The sequence below is a fragment of the Muntiacus reevesi genome, chromosome 11 (genome assembly GCF_963930625.1).
Source record: "Muntiacus reevesi chromosome 11, mMunRee1.1, whole genome shotgun sequence".
NCBI classification, from domain to species: Eukaryota; Metazoa; Chordata; class Mammalia; order Artiodactyla; family Cervidae; genus Muntiacus; species Muntiacus reevesi.
In genome coordinates this window covers 1,510,550-1,530,013 of record NC_089259.1, presented here as the reverse complement: position 1 = coordinate 1,530,013, position 19,464 = coordinate 1,510,550, and the positions used below count along the sequence as shown (strand labels likewise).

Genomic DNA, 19,464 nt, shown 5'->3' with positions numbered 1-19,464 from the left:
ATATCATGAGAAATGCCAGGCTGGATGAATCACCAGCTGGAATCAAGATTGCAGGGAGAAATATCAGCAACCTCAGATATGCAAATGACACCATCCTTATGGCAGAAACCGAAGAGGAACTAAAGAGCCTCTTAATGAGGGTGAAAGAGGAGAGTGAAAAAGCTGGCTTAAAACTCAACACTCAATAAAGGGAGATCGTGGCATCTGGTCCCATCACGTCATAGCAAATAGATGGGGAAGCAATGGAAACAGTGAGAGACTGTTTTCTTGGGCTCCAAAATCACTATGGATGGTAACTGCAGCCACGAAATTAAAAGATGCTTGCTTCTTGGAAGAAAAGCAATGACAAACCTAGACGATGTATTAAAAAACAGAGACACTTTGCCAACAGAAATCTGAATAGTCAAAGCTATGGTTTTTCCAGTAGTCATGTACAGATGTGAAAGTTGGACCATAAGGAAGGCTGAGCTCCGAAGAATTGATGCCTTCTAATTGTGGTGCTGGAGAAGACTCTTGAGAGTCCCTAGGATCAAGGAGATCAAACCAGTCAATCCTAAAGGAAATCAGTTCTGAATACTCATTGGAAGGACAGAGGCTGAAGCTCCAATACTTTGGCCACCTGATGCAAAGAGCTGTCTTGGAAAAGACCCTGGTGCTGGTAAAAACTGAAGGCAGGAGGAGAAAGGGACGGCATGGTTGGATGGCATCACTGACTGATGAATATGAGTTTGAGCAAACTCCAGGAGATGGTAAAGAGCAGGGAAACCTGGGCTGTTGCAATCTGTGAGGTCACAAAGAGTCGGACATGCCTTAGCAACTGAGCAGCAGCAGCTTAATTTAGTAGCATATTTTAAGTCACTGCCAGTTTTTATTTTAGGCCTCTCCTATTTTCATTTTAATTTTTGGAGAATTGTTATGCTATTAAATGGTAACATGTATGCTTACAGGTGCTAGAAACAAATAGGTATTTGTCATAATGGCCTGTGATAATTGAAGTAGGTTTTCATTTTTAAAGTTTTGAATAATTGGTATTAATTTAAATAAATTTTGAGTGTAAATCATAAAATATCAGTTTAAAACATATTAAAATTGTCATTTATTTTTATTTTTTAAAATTTTGAATTTATTTTTTAACTGAAGGATAGTTGATTTACAGAATTGTGTTGGTTTCTGCCAAACATCAGCATGAATCAGCCATAGGCATACACATGTCCCCTCCCTCTTCTCGCTCTTGAGCCTCCCTCCCCATCCCTCCCCATCCCACCCCTCTAGTTGTCACAGAGCCCTGGTGAGTTCCCTGAGTCATAGAGCAAATTCCCATTGGCTTATTTTAATACAATATAGGATATTAAACTTATTACTTACCAAGTGTTTCTTGACATCATTATTTTAAATATTGACAAAATGATGGCAATGTATTTTGCATTGAAAATTCTCTTTGGGCATAAATAGTTGCACAGTCTTAGGGAGTAAGTTTTTTTCTTATTGTTAAAAACTGTGTTTCCAGTATGTACAATTGGAAAATGTCAACAAATTAAATAATACAAATCTTTTCATCTTGCGGACATCTTCCTTCATTTCTCAGTGAGCTCCATGTGAGGAGCATGTTGGGAATATGTATCTTAGGGTATTTTGTTTATTAGCTGTAACCTTTGAGGAAATTCCCTTTCTTGGTTGGTGAATTTCATTCTTTTCTTCTCTTCTCATAACCCTGAAGACTTTTTTAAAAAAAGTTGAACTATAGTAGATTCACTCATTGTATTAGTTTCAGAAGAAGGCATTTTTAAGGATCATTATCTTTTGGAGATATTTTCCAGAGTAGACACAAAGGTTACAGTGTTTTAGAAGGAAAGAATCTAGTATTTATTTAGCATCTAACTTCATACCAAGCACATGATGGGTATTTCATTTATTCTTAGAACAAATCTAAAGATAAGCATTTTTTTAGAACAACTCTGTAGACCTTTTTTTTTAATTATTTTAAGTAGGGAAGGCAACTGAGGCACAGGTAGATTGAATTAATCACTTTGGATCCCACATTGATTAAATGGTGAGGCTGAGATATGCATCTAGTTCTGTCTCACTATAAAGTACTGATCAGACAGCCCAAGCTATTCATAAAATGCCTTCTAGTAGATGTTACCATAGCTCACATTTTAAAGTAACATTTCTCATGTAAACTTAGAATTAAGTACCGGGTCTGGTGTTGATCCTGGGAGGCCTGTGGCATGGCCTCTGCCAGCTCTGATGCTGTATCACAATAGTCAGTACATGGCACATTAGGCTTGAAGTGAGTCTTTCCTACTGATGTATGGTTTTATAGCTATCACCTTTGTGCTGAAGTAGAGATGACAGAAATATCAAATAAACTCATTTATGAGTTATTAAAAACTAACTTCAGCTCTGCTTCAGAATTTAAGAATGAAAATGTTGAATTAGAGGAAGGGCATAAATTATAACCTCCAATGAAAGTAAAAATATCCAGGCTTTCATTTTATACTTTAAAAATATGTAAGGGCTTGGTTTACAAAAATGAATGATAACATAGTTAGATTTCTTTGCTACTATTCCTTGTAATGTATCAATTATGGAATTTCAAAGGAATATTTACAAATTTTTACTTGCTAGGGTGTTACAATAATTGGTGGTGGTTTAGTTGCTAAGTCATGTCTGACTCTTGTACCCCATGGACTATAGCCTGCCAGGCCTGTCTGTCTGTGGGATCTCTAGGCAAGAATGCTGGAGTGGGTTGCCAACCCACTTACTTGTTAAGTAAGTATAATAATTACTTAATGCCAAATAAGCCTTCCAGGACTAATGTCTTCATGGATTGGATTATATATAGGAAAAATATTTAAGATATCTGAAAATGGATCATAGAAAATAGAAGTTTGTGTTTTGTTATCACCTTTCTTCTTATGGTTATTATCTCAAAATACCATGTTTATTTGTTTTGGTGTCAGAGAAAAGCAACAGTTGAAATGATGTTGAAAGTACTTTGTAATTATTCCACAACAAAAAAGTATTAGTCTCTAGTAATTTATATGTACTATATATAAATATGTATTTCCAACGGATGAACATAGGAGGGCATAAGAGAGAAAATTGTCTTTTGATATGCTTCAGTTTTGTTCTGTGTGTGTAAGAAATCTCTTGAGTGTCTGCTAAATGAGTTTCTTTTTTAAATCCTGAGTGATCTTTATAGCAAGCACAAATTTAGCACTTATAAATAGCTCATTTTATTTTTGATATATCTACTCTCCACCAGAAAAACCCAGTAAATGTTGGAAACATTTATTTTAAAGCCAGTTTAGTACATCTTTGGAGTCTTAGATTTTCCAGTAATAGGCTGATAATATTGTACTTGTAAAGCAAGGTTGTCATCTAGTGGTGTTTTCAAGTAGCACAACCTTCAGAATTAGCTCTCTAATACATCTTAAGCATTTTAAAGGAAATGCTTAACGAAACAATTCTAGGTTTCAATTTTTCAGAATTTAAGCACTTTTAAATATTTTACATTATTTATGACTTTACAAAGACTTATTCCTAGAAACGTTTTTAAAATTCATATTTTAATCTTTAGTCTTGGGCCAAAAATTTCTTGTCTGGCCACTAAAATGTTGGTTTTTCTTTTTGAGTTTTTTTTTTTTTTTTTTGAAAGTCCCTCAGTCACGTCCGACTCTTTGCTACCCCATGGACTGTAGCATGCCAGGCTCCTCTATTCATGGAATTCTCCAGGCCAGAATACTGGAGTGGGTAGCTGTTCCCTTCTCCAGGGGATCTTCCCATCCCAGGCTTTGAACCCAGGTCTCCCACATTGCAGGCAGATTCTTTACTGTCTAAGCCACCAGGGAAGCCCAAGAACACTAGAATGCATAGCGTAACCCTTTTACAGGGGATCTTCCTGACCCAGGAATCGAACCGGGGTCTCCTGCGTTATAGGTGGATTCTTTACCACCTGAGCTACCAGGGAAGCTTGAGTAGTACAGATCTTAATCATGATGTATCAAGGCATTTCATAATGCTTCACATCTCTATGGAAATTACTTATTTAGGAAAAAAGATCCTTATGGAGTACTAAGTAGTTTTTTTTGTTTGTTTACTTTTTACATAGCTATCCTTTCAATTTTTGTGCAGGTTAATTTTATGAAATATTTGCAAATAAAATTTTAAGGTTGTAACGATGCTTCTTTGCTTTTGGTGTTTTTATTTTTGTAATATAAAAATTTGAAAACGTAGCATAGAAGAAATTAAGATAGATTTTCCTGTGTGTAGAAAAAATTTAATGTCATGTATTAGCTAAATGATTGAAATCATATACATTTGTGCATCGAAATCATACAAACTAAAAACGGATGCTTTTTTTTTTTTTAAAGAAAGGAAAGAAAACATTTATTTTCCAACAGGGCAAGAAAGTCAGACTTTGGAAGAACTGGCTGGCCAAGATATTTAAATTTAAAAGCTGCAAATTACCTAGGCTACCAAGTTTACATTAGTCTGTCCATGAAAGAAAAAACAGTAGCTTTCTCATATGATTCTTGTTTTCCAGAGGTCACACTGTATCTTGACACCAACATGGCAAATGCCAAGTATAAAATAGTTTACAGGATGCTTCCATGTCCTGGCTATTATAAACAGTGCTGCGATGAACGTTGGGGTGCACGTGTGTCTTTCAGATCTGGATTCCTCAGTGTGTATGCCCAGAAGTGGTATTGCTGGGTCATATGGCAGTTCTATTTCCAGTTTTTTAAGAAATCTCCACACTGTTTTCCATAGTGGCTGTACTAGTTTGCATTCCCACCAACAGTGTAAGAGGGTTCCCTTTTCTCCACACCCTCTCCAGCATTTATTGCTTGTAGACTTTTGGATAGCAGCCATCCTGACTGGCATGTAATGGTACCTCATTGTGGTTTTGATTTGCATTTCTCTGATAATGAGTGATGTTGAGCATCTTTTCATGTGTTTGTTAGCCATCTGTATGTCTTCTTTGGAGGAACAGCATGTATATTATCTGTGGTGAAACAGACCACCAGCCCAGGTGGGAGGCATGAGTCAAGTGCTCGGGCCTGTTGGGCTGGGAAGATCCAGAGGAATCTGGTGGAGAGCGAGGTGGGATGGGAGACCGGGATGGGGAATTCGTGTAACTCTATGGCTGATTCACATCAATGTATGACAAAACCCACTGAAAAATAAAAAAAATAAAAATAAAATAAAATAAAATAAAATAAAATAGTTTACAGGAAATGTTCAAGGTTTTCCTCAACAGAGGCCAAACCCAGTCAAAGTGACCTTGTTATTTTTGGTGTATATCAGAGAGTTACATGTTTTCTTTGACTGTCATGTATGAAGTGCTTAATCATATTGGAAGCGGGGCAGAATGTCACTTTTTGCTTCTCCAGTATCAACATGGAATTTGCAGCCAATGAATTTGACACTGGTATTCAGTTGGTTGGTTGAAGTGAGCAGAAGCCTCTGTAGATCTGAGCTGCTCGTGTTTTCCAGCTTCATCACGAAGAAGCTAAGGCAGAGGTGTCCACTGAGAGGCTCAATAGCATATCCCGCTGGGCCACAGTGTGCAGTTGACAACATGGTTGTCCACTTCTCCAGCCCTTCTGATCGAGATGCGTTTTTCAAGATAGTTTATATTTGAATAAAGTCAACCTTGTATTGGAAATAGTTTTCTGCATTGATTAAGATGAACACTAATGACTTATTTCTTAGAGCTACTTTAATACATGTTTTTATTCATCTGCCCATTTATAGATATATAACTCATAGAGAAAGTTAAATTTAAGCTAGTGTTGACTCAGGTCCTTATCATAATTATTGGAGTAAAGATTGTGGTATTCATTTTGGCAGAGGAGGTGGCCACTTTACCTAAAGAAGTATTATAAAGAAACTGGAAGTGACAGAAGGTGGTACTTGTTTTTTAGGGAAGTAAAATGGAAGACTTGTTTTTTGATTTTCTGCCATTTGGTGTCATAGGATTCCCTATTCTGAATTACGTGTAGTAGGATTCTGACCCTTCTTTATGCTGTGCTTACAGATTTAGTCGTGCAATCCCATAACGTCATTGAACTTAATGCTGATGTGTCAAGTTATCTCTTGTGATTGGTGACTTCCCCCACCCCACTCCCTCAATGTATTTATAAATTGTATTAAGTGTATTGGTTAGTCTACACTGGGTTATTTGAAACAAATTGTGCACAAATTTTTATTAGGTTAACTAATTGGGGTCACGGAGTGTTGGACAACTTGGTGACTGAGAAAACAAACAAATCTTATTACTCAGTGTGTTGTGGTTCATAAGTAGATGTTCATAAGCCATTTTCCTATGCCATAGAAAAGGGAAACTAATCAGTATTTTTGACTATGTACAGCAAAAGCCTATAAGAATAAGCAAAAACAATAATTTTCAGGAGGCATGTTTTATTCCACTTACATTATAGGCCTAGAAACAGGATAAGCAGAGTGAATACAGAGACCTTTACTTGGGTAGTTTTTATAAAAAATATAAATGTGAAAAATATTTTTTAATGTTCTGGGAGAATGCAGTAGATTGGCCAAGTCCATATTTGCTAAGATGAAAGATACCCTTTAATGTAAGTATTTTAAAAATTACCTGTTATGTTTTATTCTTTCCTGACTCTATATTAGCTTGAGTAGTTGGGAGCTATTCAAGCTAATATAGAGACAGAATGGGAATATATTAGAGATCAATAGAATGGGAAAGATTAGAGATCACTTCAAGGAAGTTAGAGATACCAGGGGAACATTTCATACAACGATGAGTACAATAAAAGGCAGAAATGGTATGGACCCAACAGAAGCAGAATATATTAAGAAGAGGTGGCAAGAATACACAGAAGAACTATACCAAAAAGATCTTCTTGACCCAGACAACCACGATGGTGTGATCACTCACCTAGAGCCAGACATCTAGGAGTATGAAGTCAAGTGGGCCTTATTTAGGAAGCATCACTATGAACAAAGCCAATGGAGGTAATGGAATGCCAGCAGAGTGATTTCAAATCCTACAAGATAATGCTGTGAAAGTGTTGCACTTAATATGCCAGCAAATTTGGAAAACTCAGCAGTGGCCACAGGACTGGAAAAGGTCAGTTTTCATTCCAATCTCAAAGAAAGACAATGGCAAAGAATGTTCAAACCATCGTACAGTTGCACTGATTTCACACTCTAGCAAAGTAATGCTCAAAATTCTTCAAGCTAGGCCTCAGCAGTATGTGAACGAAGAACTGGAATCTTGGTGCCTCAGCAGAGGGACCAGAGATCAAATTGAAAACATTTGTTGGATCATAGAAAAAGCAAGAGAATTCAAGAAAAACATCTGCTTCATTGACAGATAAAGGCTTTGACTGTGTGGATCACCAACTGTGGAAAATTCTTGAAGATTGAAATACCAGACTGTCTTACCTGCCTCCTCAGAAATCTGTTTGTAGGTCAGGAAGCAATAGTACAGCCAGACATAGAACAATAGACTGGTTCCAAATTGGGAAAGGAGCACATCAGGGCTGTTATATTATCACCTTGCTTATTTGACTTATATGCAGAGTACATCATGCAAAATGCTAGATTGGAGAATGTAGAAGCTGGAATCAAGATTTCAGGGAGAAATAATAATAGCATATAAGCAGATGACACCACCCTTACGGCAGAAAGTGAAGAGCAGCTAAAGAGCCTGTTGATGAAAGAGAAGAGTGAAAAAGCTGGCTTAAAGCTCAACGTTCAAAAAACAAAGATCATGGCATCCAGTCCCATCATTTCATGGCAAATAGATGGGGAAACAATGGAAACAGTGACAGACTTAATTTTCTTGGACTCCAAAATCACTGCAGACGGTGACTGTGGCTCCTTGAAAGAAAAGCTATGACCAACCTAGACAGCATATTAAAAAGCTGAGACATTGTCAACAAAGGTCTGCATAGTCAAAGCTATGGTTTTTTCAGTAGTCATGTATGGATGTTAGAGTTGATTATAAAGAAAGCTGACTGCTGAAAAATTGATGCTTTTGAACTTTGTTGTTGGAGAAGACTCTTGAGAGTCCCTTGGACTGCAAAAGATCAAAGCAGTCAATCCTAAAGGAAATCAGTCCTGAATATTCTTTGGAAGGACTGATGCTGAAGCTCCAATGCTTTGTTCAGTTGATGTGAAGAACTGACTCATTGGAAAAGACCTTGATGCTGGGAAAGATTGAAGGCAAAAGGAGAAGGGGATGACAGAGGTTGAGATGGTTGGATGGCATCACCTACTTGATGGACATGAGTTTGAGTAAGCTCTGGGAATTGGTGATGGACAGGGAAGCCTGGTGTGCTACAGTTCATGGGATCAAAAAGAGTTGGACATTACTTAGTGACTGAACTGAATTGATGTGGACTGGTAGTCTTAATATGATAGCAAGTAATCATATATAGATGTATATAGATCAGAGACTCCCAAAACCACATGTGACCATGTAATTTGGATTTTATTCAGAGACAGTTAATACTGTTCTGTATCACTCATTGTGCAGATATGTCCTTTATTTTTGATTGAGTCCTTATCCATTTGGGAATAATATTTTCATTCTTGATTTTTTTCATTGCTATTTTAAAGAATTTTCATGCATCATCGGCCTAGTTTGTGTTTATGTGCAATAGTAGATTCTCTTTTGGATTATCTTACAAATTCATTTCTCAGTTCAGACTTGAATGGGCTTTCATTGCTTGGAATGGTAGAGGTAGGTAGAGCGGAAGAAAACTTCAGTGCACTTTTTAAGTTATTTTGGACAATTTGAACATTTTTCCCCTAAGAAATATATGTAAAACATGGAAATAATGAGGTAAAGATGAGTTCTTATATGTGTAGTTTGTAAAGTATTTAGGCCAAAGTAAATGATTTGACAACGGCTCTAGTAAGAACATTGTTTCCATGCATAATTATGTTTATTGCTCTCTAAAAGTCATACAAAAGTGACCTAAAATACACAATTGTTTTCCTCATTTGCTTGAAAAGTGTGTCAGCCATGGGTGATAAATCATTTGAGAGACACCTATAGCACAACCCTGCATGTCAAAGACAACTTAAAAGTGTATAGGAGCAAAAGGCAGATATAATTAATATAAACTAATATGATTAGTACAAAATATGTGTGTTCCATGCAGACTGAAGCCTGTTTTGTTTGGCTAGACATTTCTTTGCAAAAAACTGAAAGCTAAAAATGAGAATATCTGACAGCAACTGCTTACCTGTCTTCATACAGATAGTCACTAGATCTGCCGCCTTTCATTCAGTTCAGTCGCTCAGTTGTGTCCAACTCTGCGACCCCATGGACTGCAGCACACCAGGCTTCCCTGTTCATCACCTACTCCTGGAGCTTACTCAAACTCATGTCCATGGAGTTGGTGATGCCATCCAACCATCTCATCCTCTGTTGTTCCCTTCCCCTCCCACCTTCAGTCTTTCCCAGCATCAGGGTCTTTTCCAATGAGTCAGTTCTTTGCATCAGATGGCCAAAGTATTGGAGTTTCAACTTCACCATCAGTCCTTCCAATGAATATTCAGGACTGATTTCCTTTAGGATGGACTGGTTGGATCTCCTTACAGTCCAAGGGACTCTCAAGACTCTTCTCCAACACCACAGTTCAAAAGCATCAATTCTCCAACACCACAGTTCAAAAGCATCACTCAGCTTTCTTTATAGTCCAACTCTCACATTCATATGTGACTACTGGAAAAACTATAGCTTTGACTAGATGGACCTTTGTTGGCAAAGTAATGTCTCTGCTTTGCTGTTTAGGTTGGTTTTAACTTTTCTTCCAAGGAGCAAGCGTCTTTTAATTTCATGGCTACAATCACCATCTGCAGTGATTTTGGAGCCCCCCGAAATAAAGTCCCTCACTGTTTCCTTTGTTTCCCCATCCATTTTCCATGAATTGATGGGACCAGAAGCCATGATTTTAGTTTTCTGAATGTTGAGTTTTAAGCCAACTTTTTGACTCTTCTTTTTCACTTTCATCAAGAGGCTCTTTAGTTCTTCTTTGCTTTCTGCCATAAGGGTGGTGTCATCTACATATCTGAGGTTATTGATATTTCTTCTGGCAATCTTGATTCTAGCTTGTGCTTCATCCAGCCTAGCGTTTCTCATAATGTACTCTGCATATAAGTTAAATAAGCAGGGTGACAATATACAGCCTTGGCAGACTCCTTTTCCTATTTGTAACCAGTCTGTTATTCCATGTCCAGTTCTAACTGTTGCTTCCTGACCTGCATAGAGATTTCCCAAGAGGTAGGTGAGGTGGTCTGGTATCTTCATCTTAAGAATTTTTCACAGTTTGTGGTGATCCACACATTCAAAAGCTTTGGCATAGTCAATAAAGCAGAAATAGATGTTTTTCTGGAACTCTGTTGCTTTTTCGATGATCCAGCGGATGTTGGCAACTTGATCTCTGGTTCTTCTGCCTTTTTTGAATCCAGCTTGAACATCTGGAAGTTCAGGATTCTCATATTGTTGAAGCCTGGCTTGGAGAAATTTGAGCATTACTTTGCTAGTGTGTGAGATGAGTGCAATTGTGTGGTAGTTTGAGCATTCTTTGGTATTGCCTTACTTTGGGATTGGAATAAAAACTATCTTCATAGAGATAGTCACTGGAACTGCTCCCTTTTAATGGACATATACTGTTCAGCTTGTTGCTGCTCTCCTCATTACATGTACATCATAGTCAGCAGTTAAGTTAAACTCAAGGATTTTACCTACTTTCATAGGAATGGATCAAAGGAAAATTGGTGCTCTTTTCCCTTGCAGTTAGGAATCCACTTACTGGTAATGGTGGCCCACTATCTGGATCTAATAAGTGATATTAAACAATATCACTTTGTATTTGTTCTTATCACACTTTTCTGTCAGTTGAGATTCTTGAACTGTAGTTTGGGCATGTCTGTTTTATATGTCCAGGTAACTTCAGAACATGAGGTGAAGATAGTTTTAGTAGTGAGACCAAACTTATTTAAATATATATTCAATACTTATAATAGGAAACCACCTCTGCTGCAAATTGGTGGATAATAATTAGTTTTAAAGCTTTTACTTCTGAAGTAACAAGAGTTGCTCAGGATTACAAATTAAATGACTGTGAGAAAGACAGGATTTTACCATCTATCTATGGAAACAAGAAACACTTTCTGAAATCTTTTTTAAAAATTTGAGTGTGTCTTAAGCTGTGATTTAAAATGGAATTATTTGAAGGTAAAATTAAGGAGAAATCTTAGTATATTTTGTATTATGCAGAAATTTAGCCCTTTACTGCCTTGCTTGTCAATAAAATTTATTTCGGTGTGTTTTTAGCTCAGAATGGTAATGAGTGATTTTGCACTAAAATCTCCACCAGAGAAGAAAAAAGTATGCTTCTGGGCTGGTTTAGTAAACAGGAGCTCTCTGCGGTTTGTGTCATCTTTAAGGTTTTGCCTTTGGGTGACTTTAGTGTCAGAGATCGCCTATGGAAACTGATGATGATTCTCTTTCCTTAAAGTCCATGTACAGATGTGCACAGGGATCAGATCTGGCGTGCCTGCTCTGATTTTCAGTGCCCTTTCCTCCCCCCCCCCCCCCAGTGACCACATTAAGGCTGGTGTTTTTTTTGTTTGTTTTATTCTTTCAGTTACTGTGATATTGTGGTGCATCTTGAATCTGATTTGGGCCTTACACTTTGCTTTTATCACTTGTTTTATTCACTGATGATACTGGAATCTTTAAATGTTTACAAAAACAAAAAAAGATTAATTTTCAAATCTCAAGTTATGTGAAAATGGCTCATTATTGACAGAAGGATCACCAAGATGTTACTATGTAGACCTGTGAAAGGGGTCTCCTGTTTCTTGATATTTATAGAGTAAAGGTGTAAGGCTCAAATCCTCTTATTTTTGAAAAATATTAAGGGTGAGGAAGGGAGACTTGTAAAACTTGGAAATTGAGACTGAGCTGTATTTTATAATTTCTTATATTCAGGAAGCCTACAGCCTTCCCTTTTCATATTTTATAGGATAAGTTATTTTTTCATTGTTGTAACAATTTTTTAACTCTTAGTATTAGATAATATTAGTTTCCTGATTTTTTACCATGAAACTAGATCTATTCTTGTTTAATAAATCAATTCTTTGGAGGCACTGATTTAATTTGCCTAGTTGTGCTTTTTTGTGTGTGTTGATAAAGTGCCTAGTTGATTATGAAATTGGTATGTATAGATGTTGGCTTTTATTTATGAGAACAAAGTTATATTTCTGATATTAGCATTGTTTGTTGATAAATAAAAGCAGTGTGATTCCCCTGGAGGAGGAAATGGCAAACTACTCCAGTATTCTCTGGAATATCCCATGGACAGAGGAGCCTGGTGGGCTATATAGTCCATGGGGGTCACAAAGAGTCAGATAAGACTTAGCATGCTCACACAATGAAAAGACTGCTACATTGATAATCTAGAGGCATTTTTAACTTTACCTTACTTAGAAGTTAGATGTGTTGGTCACTCAGTCGTGTCTGACTCTTTGTGACCCCATGCACTATATAGTCCGCCAGGCTCCTCTGTCCATGGGGTTCTCCAGGCATGAATATTGGAGTGGGTTGTGATGCCCTTCTCCAGGGGATCTTCCCGACCCAAGGAGCAAACCTGGGTCTGCAACTTTGCAGGCAGATTCTTTACCATCTGAGACATCAGAGTATTTTAGGGTAAAGTTTAGGTTAGCATTTTTGAAAAAAGAGGCATCTTTTCTTCACTTAAGCTAAAGAGTTAAACTTTGAATATTTTTTAAGATTATTTCCAGTTTATCTGACATCCTGTAGTCTTTTAATTCTGAAGAGTTGCCTTTTTAGAAGATGAAGTATTTTATTAGTCATTGTGTTTTATTTCCCCACTATAGGAATTTTGAAAGCTGTGTTTTTGTAACTACTCAGTCAGCATTTAATATAGCACCCGTATCCCTCTATATACTTTTGCTTCCTAAAATTGGTCTCAACCTATACTGACCTCTCATCTCTCCCCCATTTTCCAATGAGAATGTCCCAGAATGTGTTTTATACTTTTTACTTCATGGAGGTGCCCTTTCTCTGCATTCTTTTCTATTCCTCAGTCACTTTGAGCTCCTATAACATTTTGTTTATAGTTATTTTGGCCTTGCTTGGTAGCTATTTATGTGTTATGTTATGCTTTATATGAGACTGTAAATGCCTTAAAGGAAGATATTTATTTTTCTTCATCTTACGTATTACTGGTTCACACGCATAGTTCTTTTCATATAAATCAAGGGTTAATTAATATTTGTAGAACTAAATTTGTAAGATGGTTAGTGCCAGATACAGTCAGTGGCTGTGAATGGTGAAATATTATCAGGGTAATCAGGAGTGAACTTACTCATTCTGAACTAAAGCAGTGTTTCAGCCATCTATGCTGCCAGCAAACATTTGTATTCCATGGTCACTCATGTACAATTTATTCCAGCTTCCTAACCATTTATTCTTAGTGACACATCTAAATACTTAATGCTTTTTTTTTTTTCCTCTCTCTATAACCCACTTAACTCCTGGCCTTCATTCATCATTGTAGTTTAACACTGCCTTAAGCTTTTAATAGTATCTAATTTTTTAAAACACATTCTTGCTTTGATTTTTATATACTTCCCTTTCTTTTACCTCCTTGATCTTATTCACAGGCTTATCAGCTTTAATTTTCTATTGCTTTTTGTACTCTCCTATTTATATTTCTTTTTGCTTGCTCTTTTACTTTTGAGAAATTCATCCTTTATTTCTTAAAGGCAAGTGTTCTTTGATTACTGTCTTCAGGTAAAGTTGTCTTAGAATCAGCCTAAGGTTGGGAGTTGATGGTGGAAATGCTGACCATCAACTCTGCAAGAGCCAAAGCTAGCTCCGTCAGACTCGTCGTCCTGTGTCTTTTCAGTGGGAGGATATCTGGTGGCAGCGCCAGCACCAGGGTATCTGATACAGATTACAGAAGGTGCTGGATGTTAATGGGCATCTTTACAGGTGGACTTTTGTGGGGAGATGATGCGTGGATTGTAGAGTTATCAAAGAATTTCAAAATGGTTGTGTTGGGTGTGGGTGAATTAATTGGTAGAGATGATTCCCACCCAGCCTTTGGATTCAATAATTTTTCACCTTTCAGTTAATTATTGCTACAGATGAATGGTTGGTTTGGACTGAATAAAAGAACAAAGGGCAATAAGACAATGAGTAAAAAACTGAAAAGAGACAGGAAAAGTAAAAGATGTAAGGTAAAAAGTTGCCTAACTTTGTGCCACTTGGAATCAATAGTGTTTATAGAAAGATTATTAGGAACATTATGTTAGACAAAGGGGAGTTGAAAAGATAATGTGAGAAAATATCCGAGAGGAAAGTTTTGTTGGATTAAATTTAAAACTATGCTGTTTTTAGTTCTATTTTTATAGCACATCTCAATCTTTTAAGAGTTTACTCTGTAACTAAATATTTAAGTTGGATATTGTATTTGTGTAATAGCGAAGAGGAGCTCTTTGATTCCTTAAGAAGCATATTGATGTTTAAATAGCTTTTCTTAGAAAACATATGGATACTTTTATTAACACAATATCCCTTTAAAGACGTAAAAGAGGAAAAATATGCATTCTCCATCCTTTTCTATCAGAGATGGTAAACAGGGAGTATCCAGGACTCTCTGGTATTTATAGTAGAAACATTTTATAGTAGAGAACAAAACTACTTGTAGACTTAAGAAAATAATTTTGGTTAACCTTGATTTTAGAAAATATTAAGCCATTTATTTTATTTTAACAGGTATCTTTCAGATGAAGGCATTGAAGCTTGTACAAGTTCTCCTGACAAAGTCAATGTAAATGACATCATCCTGATTGCTCTCAATGTAGGTTTTACTTATTAATTTATAAACATTTAAAATCTGGAAGCTATATTTATGAAAAATAGCTCATAGAATAAACTGGATTTTATAAAGTGGAGAACATCTTTCATTTTTATTGTGCATTTTAAGTTGCAGTGATGTTTGTTGAATTTGGTAATCTCATATAAGCCAATTATTAGAAATATATATTTCTTTAATGTCTATTATATGGAATCAGTGAAAAAGGGGAAAGTGCAATTAAAACTTTTTCACCTTGTGATCAATTACAGAATTTCATTACATTTATAGTAGCTATATAATAGCAGTAAAAACTGATCATATTTATAGAAGCAAATTAGCATTTAATTTACATAGAAACCAGCTAGGTTACAGCTTCTTGACAGTTGTATTTTTTATTTTGAAGTAACTTTTCCTGTTGATAAAAGTAGGATATACTATGCAGTATGACTACTTCAGAAAATACAGAACAATAAAATAAGAAAGCCCAATAATTACTGTTAATGTTTTGATGCATTTTTCTTCCCTACTTCTCTCCCTTTACCCATCTGTGTAGCATTGTCTTTTTTATAATTGAGATTGACTTTTAGATTTTTTTTGAAGAGTTATAAAAATTGTTTGAAGAACAGATGTGACTAAATGAATATTCTCTTTTCAGTCTTGTGGTTACCCCAGTGGGAATTTTTTTCTTATTACCTTTACAATCATAGTCTATTAAACAATGAAATTTACATGCTATGATGTATAATCAATGAAATTCAGAAGAGAATTACTGTCTGACAAATCCATTATGTCACTGCAAAGTAGGTTTAGCATAAAGCAGAAAGGGAGGGCAACTGATAACAACATATGAAATATAAATATATAACTATAACTTTTTCTTTTTTGATTACTTAAATTTATATTTATATAATTAAATGAATTTAAACATAGAATTTATATTTTGAAATTTATCATTTTTTTAGCTGTTTGCAATTTTGTTCAGTAAGACAAACAAGTTTTTTAGAAATTATGTGTGTTATCCATGACTACAAATGGTATTGTTTGCTAGACATTTTATCTTTCCTTGACTCGCACCCAAATTAATGAATTTTATTTTCAAGAAATGTTACAAAGAATCCCAGTTTCTTTCTTTGTTCACTAAAAGCAAAAGGCCTAAATAGGAAAAAGGCTTTGTGACAATCTTCTCTTCTTATTGATATTTATATATGTAGGTAAATAGCATTGAACTATCTACAAATTGGGTAAGAAACTAAATAAAATAAGTCAACACAAGATATTTGACCTGGTATACATAAGAGGTACATGATGATTATTATCTTAGTGAATTAACTTGTCTTTATAATTTTCTTTAAAATATATAAATACTCCAGTCCAAAGCTATCATGCCATGTAATAGAATTAAATAGAATTAAATAGAATTAAATTTTAGACGGATGAAGTCTATACCAGACAAGTAGTCTAATTTTCAAGTTCGTAAACTTTAAGTAAAATCAGGCACATACAGTATTCCTGTTGAAATTTTTTAGCTTTTGAGTGATTGCAGGATGTTAATCCCTAATTGAGAAAGACTTGCGTTATTAATTCTTATATATAACTTATTACATATTGGGAGAATAATCCATGCACAAGCTTTCTTACATTCTCTTCCTCTTGTGGGGAACAGACTAAATTTGTTCTTTTATCTAGCAGTGAACAAAGCAAAATAGTATGTATGTAGAGTGTTTCCTGCCCAGGAAAGTCCAATAGGCTTTTATTGGGCTGTTCAAAAAGGTACTCTCTGCCTAGAATGAAATAAAATTCTAGACTTCTCCCCTCAAGCAGGTGTTTACCATAAATCACATTGTTAATACAAATAGTTTAGGCAGTGAACCACATTTTCAGTTAGGGAATGGTTCTGGTACCAAGTTCCCAGATGCCAGCTTAGGGCCGACTTTGTAAGTGGGCCCTTCTAAAGGTAGCAGCCTTAGAGCTGCTATGTAACTCTTTTTAGGATTTTTATGTTGAAAGGAGGGAGGTTTCTTAATTTTTACTCTGTAGAATGAGGAGTAAGGATTTTAAGAATAATATAGAAATTCAGCATGTAGTTTTGAATTCCTGCATTAGTTAGAGCAAAATTAAGTGATAGTCTAGTCTTAAGTTACTAAATAATGTGTAATAGTAAAAATTTTTAAAGAGTATTTAAAATTTTTCTTTAATATTCTGTATAGTATAAAATGCTTTGCCAAATAGATACTCTGTTGAACTTATTTGAAGAAATAAGTCAGGAATGTTGTTTGTGTGTGCACACATGCATCTTATGGGTTAAATATTTCTCATGAATAATTAGTTACTCACTATAAATGTATTTTTGGACCCAATTTTTCTAGTGATCTTGATATAATGACATCAGAATCATAGAATTGACTTTGATTTTAGGATGTTTAAAGATTTGGTAGGTCATTTTCATCTTGCTAAAAGAAACAATGAAATAATCATCCTTATATGCATGTATGATACTTTAAAAGTTCTGTGAACTTTGAATACATTGTTCCTTTCTGCATGACAACAATTTTGGAAGATAGAATTGTTAATATATTTTTTATCTTACAGAGGAATAAATTACCGGGATTTAGAGAATTTCTGACATGTCATATTAGATAGTTATAGTATACTGTAAGTTGAAGTTTAGAATTTTAGTCTAGTGTTCATTTCTACAGTACTTTATATAAATGCCTTATTTTATTTTACATTTTATAATTAGTGATAAAACCGGAAATGAAGGACCATGATGTATCATAAAACTTGTATATATTCTTTTTCTTATATGTGTTTAAATATTTCAGCTTTTCTGTGACTTTCAAAATAATAACTTTTTATGAACTGTTAGTTGTATTATTCACTTGTTACATGTATTCAGATAATAACAGGATGCATGTTTTATACTTACTAAACATTGTAGCTAACATTCATTAAATGCTTATTCTTTGTAAGTCATTGTGTTTAGTGCTTCACATGTATTATTTAAGCTTCAAAACAATGAAATGCCAGTATATGAATTTTTCCCCCATATATTGTTTAGTATTTTCAAAGTAAAAATGTTGCAACTTGAGGTTTGGTTTATAATTCTTTCACTCTGTTATTGGGTGGATACTGTACAAAGGATAAATCTGAAACATTGTTACACAAGTATTTGGATATGGGACTTAGTTTGCCTGGCAGTTCCATTCAGTGAATTGTACTTTAGGAATGATCCTTGCATTACATTGAGAAGTAAATTAAAAGTCATGGTAGTAAAAAGACTGGAAAGGATCTATGAGGGTTGTATAACATGTATGCTTGTTTCTTTAACTGACTATTTATGGATATTTCAAGTGAAATTGTATTATTGTAGGTGTTCAAAGAAGACTATCCTGTTTCTCTATGTGTTATCCTTTTATAAATAATACAATAATTGTAATCATCTATTGATAACATTTTTGCCTTAAGTCTAACATAAATTTCTCCCTTATAATTTTTGTGATTAAATTCATTCTGAGTCTTTTCTCTTGCTCTTGAGGCAATGAAGAGCTCTGTTTACTATTATTTAAGGAATTTTTAAAAAGTACAAATTTAGTTATTAAACTAACCTCACTGTCTCAAGCATCAAGATAATTTCTTAGCTTAAATAATTAGGCCTTTTTCATAAGTAGTATTTAGTTTTCTTCTGAATAAATTTCTTACCATTTCTTTAGTTTTCACTTCTTAAAGAAGACAGAATCCTTAAAAATTTTATGTAGACTGTGTGTGTAGTTGAAGTTTTGTTTTTGCATCAGAAATGCTACAGTTTTGTTTATCTTAGTCCTTTTAATGTTTTGCTTTGCTTTGCTGAGTAATATGTACATCTGGATTTTCATGTAGTAAGTCATTTGTTCACCAGATTCTATTTCTGAAATTTGTTCAATAAGCAAATGAAATATTTTTACTACAGTACAGTCTTATTGTGACTTCTTGCTTTTGTAGTAAAGAATATTCTCTGGGATATTTGTATGTTACGTAGCTTTTTTTAGGAGTATCACAGCCTATAGAGTAATGTACTTTCATGTCTCTGCATATCAAAGTTATATAGAATTTAGTTGTTGAAAATATACTGTTTATTTGTTCAAAGTAGTCATTTGGTTTTGGATTGTGACATGAATTTCTTGTAGTTTACATAAAATCAAATTTTAGATTTTAATCAAAGGGTACCCAGAGAAATATGACCAGATGTAAGTAAGGCCTTATATATTACTGTTCAGTTTACTGGTATACTTCAAACAGTGTATATATGGGACTGAACATGGTTGAATTTTTACATATATAGATCTCATAATCAGTTGAAATACAAACTATATTTAACATATAGTTAAATTCTGTTACTCAGACCTTAACTAATTTTATCTTTTGTTTGTGAGTGAGATTAGATTTAGAGTCATTTTTCTCTAATTTTATTTTAATAATAATATTTTTATTTTAGACAGACTTGAGAACAATTGGCAAGAAATTCCTCCCCAGTGACATCAATGGTGGAAAGGTAGAAAAGGTAAAGAAAAATGTTAACTTCCTAAATTTT

The 19,464-nt window shown here is 34.8% G+C and overlaps 1 protein-coding gene across 3 annotated transcripts in view; it reads left to right on the top strand.

Moving 5' to 3' along the window:
* TDRD3 (tudor domain containing 3) overlaps positions 1-19,464 on the top strand; it is a 215,591-nt gene that overhangs the window by 51,431 nt on the left and 144,696 nt on the right. For 2 of the 3 annotated variants that reach the window (XM_065901982.1, XM_065901984.1), the window contains exons 2-3: positions 14,816-14,900; positions 19,369-19,434. The exons of the other annotated variant lie outside the window; for it this stretch is intronic. In XM_065901982.1, the coding sequence (XP_065758054.1) occupies positions 14,816-14,900; positions 19,369-19,434 (151 nt within the window). The remainder of the gene's footprint in view (positions 1-14,815; positions 14,901-19,368; positions 19,435-19,464) is intronic. 3 annotated transcript variants of the gene reach the window in all.